At 41.4% G+C, this 12543-nt stretch overlaps 1 protein-coding gene across 1 annotated transcript in view; it reads left to right on the top strand.

Moving 5' to 3' along the window:
* LOC118788376 (NT-3 growth factor receptor-like) overlaps positions 1–10038 on the top strand; it is a 163575-nt gene extending 153537 nt beyond the window's left edge. Inside the window, exons 16-17 of the mRNA XM_036544348.1 lie at positions 6324–6482; positions 9658–10038. Coding sequence (XP_036400241.1) covers positions 6324–6482; positions 9658–9843 — 345 coding nt within the window. The 3' untranslated portion in view covers positions 9844–10038. The remainder of the gene's footprint in view (positions 1–6323; positions 6483–9657) is intronic.
* The last annotated feature ends 2505 nt before the right edge of the window (positions 10039–12543 follow it).

Raw genomic sequence — 12543 nt, 5'->3', positions numbered from 1 at the left:
AATTTTTCTGAGGTGCATGTTCAGAAAAGTTCCCCTTGCCTGCAAACGCTACCGAACTCAGATAAGAGAAAGCAGTAAAATAAGAAAATAGATCAAACATTTTCAGATACGAACTAACAGTCCATTAGACTTGATAATGGCTTTCAGGGGTCTATTATTCATCTGTGACATGCAGGTGTTATGAATGGCTTTCCTTAAAACTTAAACACATGCTGTAAAAAGCAGCCAGGAAATATGTCTCATTTTTACAAAATGTCACCATCATCCATCGATTTTTTTTTCCTTCCTGGACCACTTTGCCCTAATGGCTCAGTGGAAAAGCTGATTGCCTTCTGCACCATATAGCTGAGAAAAGGGAATGCGTCACTTAAGTATACATACTTAAATCAAAAGCATCAAAGACAGAAAACAGGCAACGCCTCAGCCAAGATAAGCTCCGTCCTCAAAGCTTCAGTCTTTTTTTGATAAGTCTAAAATGTTAGCACTTTAACCGTTTTTACTTAACTCATTTTATGTCATCCCCTTCTCTATGGCACCTGTGCATGTAGAACAGGGTGTTGATTACAGAGTAGTGTCGCTTTATGCAATGACACTCCTTCAATTAGGTTAGAATTTTTTTGTCTATACTGTTATTCATATATGCTATTATATTATATGTGCAATTAAATTTCTCTGGATAGGAAATCTGCTCAACGACTCATAAGATTAAAGTCAGCTTTGTCTCCCCGGTCGCAAACCCTGGAAAGTGAGAAAGTAAACCCCTCTTGTACTTGCAGAGTAACTGTCTAATGCCTCTCTCTTAAGCATATTTAGCGATGCACGTCAGAACTGTGCAGCTTCCATCTAGGTAAATGTCCGTGAAACAAAATTGCCAGCACTTTCATCCACATGGTTTTTGGTGTCTAATTGCTGCATGTGTACGCTATCATAAACCAAAAAGCTTGAATAGGCAGGAAAAATAAAATGGAAAACAGCAGCTGATGAGACTGTGCTTTTGACGTATTGTTGTTTCATATGCGTCTTTCAAAACCAGCACAGCTCATCTTACTGGAAAGGTTTCTTTTAAAGGGTCTCCTCCTGTATCTCTTCAGGCAGCCACACAACATGGTGGGTATGCATGGCTAGTGACTGCAACTAGCTTTGCCATCAGAAAGTTGCAGGTTTGATACCTAGTTTTGGAGTAAACGGAGGATACATAATCACAGTTACGTCAGGCTAGGTGTAATAAAGGTAACTGTGTCATCATTACATGCCACATACAACAGATCTGTCAGAGGTCTTTCCAGGTGAAGGCACAAAAGATGGTGAGGAACCAATGGGATGATAGGAGTAAAGCCTGGCGAGCCGATGGACTCCCCCCCCCACTGGCTAAGGGGGAACTGTAGGGTTGGGCCTGCACAACCAGATAGCGGCCCTGCCAGATCACACAGGCTGGGATACTGACAGAGCCGAGAGATTAGGAGGTCGTAACTGCTTTGGACATGTTCCCTGTGTCGAGTGATTATAAATTGGAGATGCTGCCAAGTACACAGTTCGCTCACATCGCTGACTAGTCATATTGACGTTTGTTCCCCTTGAGGGCCCAGGAGACTGCCCCGGAGGGATAAGGCACCGTGAGCGAGATGAGATTCCAAGGTTTTCACCAGCAGCCAATCCAGCGACTCCTGTCAGAATAATGAAAACGCCACATCGACCGCCCGGCCTCCTAATGGCTTGTTAAGCGTCGCTGGCGCAAATAACTTTGGACAACTGCGTTTGCCGTGTAACTGGAGAAGCAAACGAGAAAGAAAACGGTTGCCATTGGGAAATGCAATTTGTTTTACAGTTCAGTCCTCGGTCAAGGTAACCCTCAAAATGCATTGGGTACTGCCTTCTGTAGAAATCACTTGACATATGCAGTTAAAGGCATTTTGTAAATTGCAATGGCCTTTGTCCAGCTTTACTAGGCTGGAGGCCATTATTTGTCCAAATCCTTCAAGGGTTTTTGTCTTGCTTACATTAGATGAGATAGGTGTCTTCTGCTCATAGCAAAGGTAAATGAAATACTATGATACCTGCTCATGTCCTGTTCAGGTGATCAGCTTTGCGCTGGCTGCAGCTCTCAGCTATGTTTTCTAATATTGTGTGAGGGGTGTAGTTGGGAGGAGTCTGAGTCTCAGAGAGAGCCACATGTTGCCAGGCAATGTCAAGACCGGCTATCTTTATTATCATCCCACAGCTGCAGCTCCTTGCCTCCGGTCAAGTCCCTCCAAATGAAAATAAAACCAATAAATAACATCACCTGCTGGCTGGAGACAGCTGTTAGAGAGGGGCCTGATCCGCGATATGGTGTGCTGAGTGATGCAGGCTCTTCCTCAGAAACCATATCCTAAAATACCTGCACCTATTGATGGTGGATCCAGACCTTGCAGAGGACATTGTTCACCCGCTGACTCATCTCTGCATCGCCAGAACTCCAGTCTGGCTAGGATCTTTTTGGAGGCTGAATTGCATGTAGGGGTGAAGACAGCTCTGTCTATGACGGTGTGTGTTTCGTTCAATACCTTATTTCCCTTTTTAAATTGTGGTTGTTGTTTAATTTCTTGCGTATTAGAGGGGAGCTAAAAGAAAATCCGGCCAAAGCGCTGTTATGTTTCATGTTCTTCATTCAGCGGATTGCCTTCTAAATTACCAGTGACGCACAATCATCACCTCAAGGTTAGGAAGTAGCAGGGGTATTGATGAAGAGATAAAGTTACAGTGTTTTCTCCTGCAAACGATACACACACATACAGTATAAGCATTTTTCCAATTCCTGCTAATTGCATATGCCATGCCACAAAGCCCAAGGCAATAGTCGGGGTGTTTTTGTGGTTGCTTGGCTAATTTGACCCTCCTATCATTGATAGAAAACCACCAGAGACTGTTCAGTGGAGAAATGTATACCATGGAAATCATACCTAGATTAATACAAATCTGAATATTCATTTAGTGTTTCCTAATCCACCATGAGAAAAATAGAATAAAAAATAAAAAGTATACAAAATAAAAAACTAGAAAAATAAGCATAAAAATATACAGCCTCTTCCCCGGACTAGACTATCTTGTCTGCTAACATATATCTCCAGAAAAATGCTTTTAATATTGACTGTGTGGACATTTTGTGTTAATTGATAAAGGCACGGTGTCGTCCACAGAGGCTGTCTGGAAAGCAATGGAAAGGTCAGTGTGCAGACACTCTGTCACCATCATTTCCTTCACCTCTGCTTTGTTTAATGGCTATCCTGTTCTCCCGCCACCCTGCCTCATTGTGTGGAGAAGGCTGCACCGCAGCCTGGCCTGTTCCTTGTTGGTCACACAGCGTGTGGCAACATGCCACCGATACATATCACCGCGGTGCGGCGTGGGATGCGGTGGGCGGGAAGAGTGTCTCGCCTGATGCGACAGCGGTAATCAGAGGTCCTCGGGATGCGAACTCAATCTTGTGAGGTGACAGTGTGTGGTCGTGGCATCTCTCTCCTCTACCTCCGCAGCGAGCGGCCATGGTACACCACGCTCGTGTACAAAAACAACAGCAGTGCTACAGAGAGAGGGGGAGGGGGAGACAGAGAGAGGGGGAGAGAAAGAGAGAGAGAGAGAGAGAGAAATAGAGAGACGCAGTGAAGAAGTCAACAAACACCAGAGCTGATCTGTGGTCTGTAAAGGAGCCGGTCCCAAGGCAAGCAGACGGGTCTGAAATACGAGCAGGAGGCATAACTGGCGAAAGCAACACCGATATTGTTCCCCAGTGACTCCCATGTCATGTGCATAAATATTGTATTAAGTTTAATGGAGACCCAGACGCACAGTTTCAGTGATACAGTGGTGAAATATATACTACACAGTTCTCTATTACAGGTTTTGCTAGTATACCTCAGATTGAGACTCAATGACCTGTTGAATTATTAAATATACAATAATCCATATTTTAATTATAATATAAAATTTGTGCAGGATCGGAGTATCACAAGTCTTCAGATGTCTGCAGTCCTCTATAATTGAAGTTCCTAACAGGATTTGAATGAATTCAACAGTCAGAGTTGTAGCTCTCTCTTCAATTGTCCTTCAAGGTGTAAAACACAGGTTGTGTTTTTATAGGTGCAATTCTGTGTAAAGACAAGCCGTTATATAAAGATATGGCATGACAAAAACATTGACTTATTAACCACAAGAAGTATTTTGTCAATATCTTAGTAAACATTTTCCTGAGCAAAACACACACACACACACACACACACACACACACACACATAAACACTCACAAGTGTGTTCATTTCAGTACAGTAACTGTACAGTAATTCAGCTCACATCTTTTTTTGCTTCTTTGAAGCAAAACGTCTTTGAAGCTGGGTGCTCCTTATTTACAGTATTTGATCATTGCAGATTTATTCATAATCTTAAATATGAAAAATTTAGCGTTTAGCTTTTTTGTTTTTAATCAGTCAGCCTTCGGATTCCCAGCTTAGAGCTCAGAACTGAAGAGTGCCTGCGGTTTTCCAAAGTTCAGACTAACAAGCGCAGTAATGCAAAATGCACTCACTAGATGGTACAGACTTTTTGGGGTAGTGTCATACAGGCATCATCCCCTAATTGTGCCTATGTAAAGTAATGAATTTTATAATAATTAGGGAGAGGAGGGGGAGGTGGGTATGGAGGGTGGAGTAGAAGGTGGCGTTGATGGAAGTAGATAGGCATTGTGGGATGTGCCTAGGAAAGGAGGATATAGATGCGGTGCATCTTTCTGCAACACATTTGTATGGGTGGGGAGATCTGATTGTGGGGCGGAGCCTGTGTAGAAGGAGGCTGATGGATGATCATAATCTGTCCTCCATGTACATTCGGGAAGGGTGTCTGCGCTGGGCTGGGATTGGCCTACGATGAATGGATGGGTGTCTGTTATTTACCCACCCATCCCATTTTTCTTTGCAAATGTTTATAGTCTGGCTTAGGCCTTTGAGAAGCGCCAGCGCAGACTCAGCCAGCTCTATATCACCAGCTGACAGAGTTTGCGACTCCAGCTCTGAGGTTTGAGCTTGGCATTTCTCTACAATAATCATTCACATCTGTCTAACAGCGTCAAAGTTGGTACCAATAGCATTATTCCACTTAGAAACTTACAAAAAATGCTATACACTATACACAGTGTAGAGGATTTAAGAATGCAGAGGATTTCAAAAACAGTGTGCTCGCAAGACAGAGTAGCCCAAGTAAGTGTAAAACGGGCTGATAAGAGTGGGATTTCCACAGAGGGTAAGTAATATATGCCTTTTTGTATTTACGCATTCAGTCAGTGCCATGACCCTAAGTGTACGCAGCATTAATGAGCTCTGTAATTAATGTGGAGCCACCACTTAGAGTTGAAAGAAGCAATATCAAGCGGCCGGCTGAAAACGTCAGTCTTGTTCACGCTGCCACCGATATGATTAACGTAGCGCAGTTGACATGAATAGGAAATAGATTTTAAAACAATCCAGTCTAATGAAAGCTGAGCGCTGTGGTGATTAATGCTTTATTGTTTAATCGATTAATATCTAGCTGTGGAGGGGGGCTTTGGAGGGAGTGTCCGTTATTAGGGGCCTGCACGGTTCAAAGCTGTCAAACTCTTTTAACAGATAACTTTTTTTTTGTATAACCCAGTGTTTTCTCTCAAAACAAACCCCCTCTGGCCTCATCGATTCTCTCTTAGTTTGAACATCTCGAGGACTGGCATCTGGCGTCACAGGAAATGTTATTCTAAAACCTAATATTTACCCAGGATGAGTGTAGGGAGATCTGTCAACCCTCGGGAGAGGTCTCCAGCTGTCAATGGTGTGCTTTTTCAAATAATGAGCAAGCGGATGCAATTTTATTTGCATAGTTTATTTTCACAACTTTCTACTGTCACGTTTGCTCTTATGTTTTTAGTGCGTTACTTTACAGTTATAGGAAAGCATTTATTTACAGCCTTTATAGCCTTCATTTATAAACTCTGAACTGCCCCACAACAATCTGTGGCAAAGCTAAGTCAATGAATTCTGGTAAGTAGCAATGAAGTGCTAATAAATGATCATCGCTGATAGGTGGTCAAGTCCTGAATTGGTATCTATGACAGGTGTAAAATGTGGTAGAAAACTTGTATCTGATTGGTGGGGAGCAACAGGCTGATGAATGCATGTGATAGGTGGGAATTGGTGAAACATGTTTGAAAGCTGGTGAATTGAAGAAATAAAGTGCTGATGGGAGCTTCTTTAATAGGCGGTGGAAAAACTCTGATAGTAGTGTAGGGTGGTGGGGACTGCTTGTTGACCGACTCTGACCTCTGATAGGTGGGAGGACACACAATGCTGCCCATTCGCTGGATGCCACCGGAAAGCATCATGTACAGGAAGTTCACCACGGAGAGCGATGTTTGGAGCTTCGGCGTCATCCTGTGGGAGATCTTCACCTATGGGAAGCAGCCGTGGTTTCAGCTGGCCAATAATGAGGTATGGGATATCAGCTGTTTAATCATACGCATAGCATCGTCACATACGTTTAGGTGGGACGTTTCTTAGCCTTGACAATGTTTAATTCACTAAAAGGTGCTTAGCTCCTCTAGTCAGTGATGTACTGATCAGCTGCTGGTTTGGTTATGTTGGTTTGATTGCCTAGAACCTTTTGTTTGATCATGCTGCTTGCCTTCCAGGAGTAAAATCAAGTATTGCACAACATCCCTTTCACCATCTTATTTACCCTTTCATTTCTCCATACTTTCATTTTACTTACAGTAATATTCACTTAATATCTTGCAGCTGATAGCTTTTAAATCCTTGTTCTGCCCTGCATGGATCTATGGAGAGAACAATTATGCCCTTATTCAAAGTTCAAGAGAAGCGGTAATGAGGAGTCACGGCACTTCTAGAGAGCTGTGTGTTGTGTAAGAAGCTAATCTGTCTATTTTAAGAGAAGCCGTTTGTACTATATTTAAACTCCAGAGGAGAAACAATTAAGACCACATCCTATTTGCCAAGAGTCAAGCAATTAAAGGATGGTAATACAGGCTGAAACAGTCATGGCACCTCAGTGTCACACACAATGACACTAACTCATGGGGATTGTTTGCCTTACAGGCGTCATAAGTAACTGCTTAAAGACAGACAGTATGATGTGTCTTGATACGCTTTTCCAACTCCCAGTACTGATTGCAGCCACCTGATTGTCAGTAGATGAGTCAATAAAACTGTTACTGTCACAAGGTGACCTTTTCCCCTCACACCCCCTCCCCTCATCCACAGACAGACAAGACCTGCCATTGGGCTATAAGATCGCATGGTGCAGTTCATAAGCCAAGCTTAAGTGGTTACAATCTGTGGAATATGTGGAAATTGTCCTTTGACCTGGAGTAAGGGAATGTCTGTGAATTCTCCCCCAAGCTGAAAAAAGTACAGGGACAGGAGGCAGTGCTTTAGAGAACATGAAATTGGTATGGAAGCCAGTAGGGCAGGGTAGGGTAGGGTACTTTCATGCCAGGACACATGTGGACATTCAAAGTCACTAGAAGGACAGAACTCCTATACTGATTGAGTTCATTGATCAACTGTACTTAAAATGCTGCATGCAGACAGTGTCAGTGTTCTGCACTAGACAGTCGAAGATTCCAGAGTAAGTACAATAATTCAGATAATGGACTATATGATAAAGCAAACAGGCATATCTCTTTGGCAGGTTCTTTTGCCCTCGTTTCAGCAGTTAGCCTTTGTTTGATGTGTGTAACTCTGCTTCACTCACTACTGAAAATAGCCTGAACCCGGTGTAATAAAATATTGATACCGTGCCATGAGAAATGATGCAGCATTACTTAATGTTCGTGACTGGCTGTATTTTTGTGGGAGTAATCAATTGAATTCAATTAATATTGCTCTTAGTTTAAAGCAAGCATATTAAGAAAATTAATTTGACTGAGAAGGCAACCTTGCAGCTAATGCACGTTGCATTTGTTGAACGGGCAATTAAAACATCAATATTTGATGAGTTTAGAAGAAAATTGATGCCTTTAAAGAGCAATGGAAAAAAAGTGTATCTTCATTTAGACCCGCTTCTCTAAACCTTAGCAGAAAGCACTCCACATAGCATCAGATCACTAGTTGAATTGGGATTGTTCAATTTATTCTGCCTAATATGGTGCAAAGAATCAATATTGTAGTTTTTGAGAAGATCCATCAATGTTTAAATGATTTTGCAGACTTGCTCACAGTCCAAGACAAACCAAAACATGTATTGTTTGAAGGGGGCTCAGTTTTATCCGACAAATTGTTTGAGCAGCTTCCTACTAACTCGTCTCATTATGTGCAGAGCTGGAGCTGTTGAGGGGAAAAAATAAACCAAAAAATTCAAAGTAAAACATTATAAATCAAAGAAAAATCAGTCTTACACACTGAGACCAATCCCAGACTGTCATTCCGCACCACTGCTCTCTGGAAATGTGGAGAGTGAGTGCTAGTAATACCAATGTTACAGATGTGAATTGAGGGATCCAAGGGCTCAAAATGCCTTTAGATGAAAATGCGAACAGAACTAATGTTATCTGAATTTGGCATAAATATTTGGGTGACTAACAATAGCCTGCTATGACCACACAGTGCGATCTATGAAGGTGTACCTCACTGCACTGTAATTGTGGCAGAAATTGAAAGACGTTCAACATGGTCTAAATGGTGTGCAACATGGTCTAGCACAGATGCTGATTTAATGGTGATTGTCACTGTCACTGTGGGTAACTCTGAACAGTGTCAGTATGCGTGCTGTCTCTTTGTCCCGCGCAAGTGTGTGGCTGTGCTTTTCGCTTTTATCTGTTGAACGTGCATCAGTAAATCAGCATAAAGCTGACAGATCTCCTCCATGGCCCAGGGGAAAAGTGGACACTCTGAAATTCACATCCAATGGCCAGCTTGACAGGTGATATCAAAGACCCTGTAGGAGCCGACTGCTTGCATCAGCGTTTGAGGCGATTATGGCCTGCCTTTGTTTGCTTGGCTCTGAGGAATCGTCAATTCATCTTTGAGAGCCAGAAGTTAAGACTAGAGAGAGTTTACTGATATAAGATATCGTTTGATCTGTATTTTCAATTCATGTTGCAAAATATTTCTACGGTATGAACCAAGAAGAGTGTGCATAAGTGTGTGTGTGTGTGTGTGTGTGTCCACGTATTGCATTTTGCAATAAGACTGAATGTAGAATTTCCATCCAGTGTGTCATTGGATTTTGCACTGACATCTTAACTAAGGAAAATTAAAGCACAGTGATTAAGCAGAGCTTTCATCAAGGCAGCAGAAGGTGGTACATGCTGTGTGCTGTGTAATTTGATGAGTAGGACATTATGGCACTCTAGTTAAGGAACTGGGTTTGTCCCCAACGCTGGCAGGTTCAATTCCCACATGGGGTGTCATTGCTTCCTTAAAGCTTGAAGTTTACTTTAATGTATTTTTTGCAGCTTAGCAACAGGTTGGTTATTTTTTTATTATTATCTTACTATCTCATCTATATTCTGTATAGCATTTATTATAGCTCTTTTCGAGGGCTCAGCACATCTTCACATTTTGACTAACGTCTTCTTCTGTTTGTGTAGCCTTAGTTTATCTCTAATATGTCTATGAGCTAAGCTGTGTTCTGTCCACTCTGCAGGTCATCGAGTGCATCACGCAAGGCCGCGTCCTGGAGAGGCCACGGGTCTGTCCCAAGGAGGTGTACGACATCATGCTGGGCTGCTGGCAGAGGGAACCGCAGCAGCGTCTGAGCATCAAAGACATCCAGAAGATCCTGTATGCCTTGGGCAAAGCCACACCCGTCTACCTGGACATCCTGGGCTAGCAGCGGTTTGGCCTGTCCGTGTGTCTGTCCCTGCCAGACGGACGAAACACAATCCAGGAATAACCAAACAACATGTACCTTACTGCTCCACTGTCAAACACCAACGAGATGGGGATGGACTCAAGTGCCTGCTATACCTTTCGATACACAGGATAACAGTCTTACAAAAAAAAAAAAAAAACACTTTTACATTTTGTTTACCTGCATACAAAATGTACAGAGTTCTACTGTATGAAGAGGAAATTCTTTTTTTCTTAAAAATGGCCTCCTTCAAGAAAAAAAAAGCCTGGGAAAAAAGAGAACCAACATGTTTGCTTTTGGTATTCCAACAGCTTGATAGAAGATTAAACTCCCCAGTGTTTTTTATTTGAAAAAATATATATAAATATATATTATAATATATATTTTTTATTTATTTTGTTTTTTTTTTTTTTCAAGATGTGGATGTCTGCCATATTTGTTGCTAAAGGTATATCACCTTTTAGAGATGACTACTTCCTGTCGCCAAGTCAGACAATTGGCAGGGACTTCCTGAAGAAAGCCTTACTGCACTCTGATTGGCTGGATCTTATCTCTGACGCCAGAGAAGACGTCCAATGGGGTTTCCTGTTTCTAAGGCAAAACAAAGCATATGGGTGAAATGAAGAACCCTTAGGAAAGAAGGACCCACCAATCACAACAAACAACCTAATTTAATAACTGAATGTACATAATGTAAATTTCTATAAGTGTCACAAATTATGTTAACTTATTTCTTTTCCTATTTAGATTATTTTAGCTCCTTGGTGTGCTGTTATGGTGAGTTAATTCTATAAATATTTTGAGAATCCTCTTCAATTTTTTCTTTTGGACATGATCATAGAATGTATGTTTTCTATTAGAGTGAGGACGCCTCTTCTTTTTTATTTTTCCTGTCACACAGTTACATTTAAGCTTCTTAAGACAGGGACGTGGTGAGACAAAGCTGTACTGAGAGCCACAGTCTGACACACACAGAACAGAGGTGACTGGACGCCTGATATTTTTAGAGAAAATCATTTTTTTCTCTCCCACAATGTTGCGTTACTCTGGCAGGTGATATAGCATCACACTCTTTTTACCATCCATTGTTTCCTATGAAAGAGTTCCACACTGAACTATATATACCCTCCTTCAAAACACTTTTCATTATAAAGAGACTTCATATAGTTCTTAAAAATAAAATAACGAACAAAAAGAAACGACATTGCTAGGGATAGAATTAGCTATGGAAACTTAGTACTGGAAAGTACTGGAGACTTAACTTTGACTATTTTATTTAGAGGAATCATTAAGTGACATTGAATGAAACTTACAAACATTCCATTTTTTCCATACATACATTCCATTGCTGCCTTTGAATCTTTGATATAGAATGAGCTTTGACTTAAAGAATATTATACTGCAAGCTAGGAAAAAATGTGATTAAGTCAAGTGAAAGATGGAGCAATGTCTACAGTCAACAGTGTAAATAATACTCCATGTAAATCAAAACCTAATTTTTATGGCACATTATGAGTGATATTATACCTCTTACAATAACTACAGTTTTGATATTGTAAGGCATGGCTGCAGCATCTGCAATGGATACCATTTTATTATTCTGTCTTGTGAAATATTATAGCTTTTTGCATTAATACAGCGTTGAAAAACTTTTTTTTGTCTTTTACGTGTCAACTGGATTCCGGTTAATGGTGGTTCACCTGTCCATCTGTTCTGATGTTTTGGCTTTTGAGACTTTGCGAACACAATAACTGTATCTGAAGCCTTAGGTGTTGGTGACAGAGATGAAAAGCTGTTGTGAACATTGCGTTATGACAACTAACGCTGAGGCGTTGCATTACAGTGCTCTCTCCGGTTCTGCTACACAATGAAATGAAGCCAAGCTTATTTTTGAGTTTAGCAACATTCCAGTGATACGCCAAACTTTATTTCATGCAGGCTTAAACTGACTTACGTTTTATTTAGTGCCAATTTAGTTTCAGCCATCATATGGTATTAGCATATGATGCCAGCCATCAACCATATTACCATGTATATGTAGTATGCATATTGCTGTGTATCAAATGTCAGCATTAAGTAATGGAAATGTGTATTAACATGACTCTCTAAAAACTTCTGAAACTGCTAGTCTGACTTCTTTCCACTCTGCTTTGTGTCATAAATGTGTGTGTGTGCCCCATAATCACCTATCTTGTCTTGGGTCCTTGGGTCTTTCTCCATTTCTGTATGAATCTGCTCTTTATGAAACTATAAATCAAATGCTTGTTCCTAACCTTGAAGTTCATGCCTTTGAAAGTTTCGAGGGACGTCCAGCCATTCGGGGAGGTGACCGGGAATGTTTTTTTTTTTTTGGTATTGTTGTTGTTGACCTTGTTTATTTGCTCTTCATATTTTGAGGGCCTGGTATGTACTGGATCTAAGGGGAAATTGCAAGGGCTATTGAGGACAGTGGTCAAATGTACTTAAGCGGGGAAAGATGTGCTTTCAGTGTTCCCATCTGCTGCTATCCGGCTGCTAGCCTGTCGTAGTTTTTCATTGATTTATGTTTTAACTCGGCTATGTGGGGACGTAGTCCCAGGAGCAGCGGAGGCGAGATTACCCTAGATAAACCTCTCCTCATACTCGTTAATGTGGTTTCCCCGGTAATCGAAGTCCACCCTCCCCAGCCTGATGTGTCCC

This window comes from Megalops cyprinoides, chromosome 13 (genome assembly GCF_013368585.1).
Source record: "Megalops cyprinoides isolate fMegCyp1 chromosome 13, fMegCyp1.pri, whole genome shotgun sequence".
In the NCBI taxonomy this organism is placed as follows: domain Eukaryota; kingdom Metazoa; phylum Chordata; class Actinopteri; order Elopiformes; family Megalopidae; genus Megalops; species Megalops cyprinoides.
Note: the sequence above shows the minus strand (reverse complement) of the source record. Positions and strands in the feature narration are given on the sequence as shown.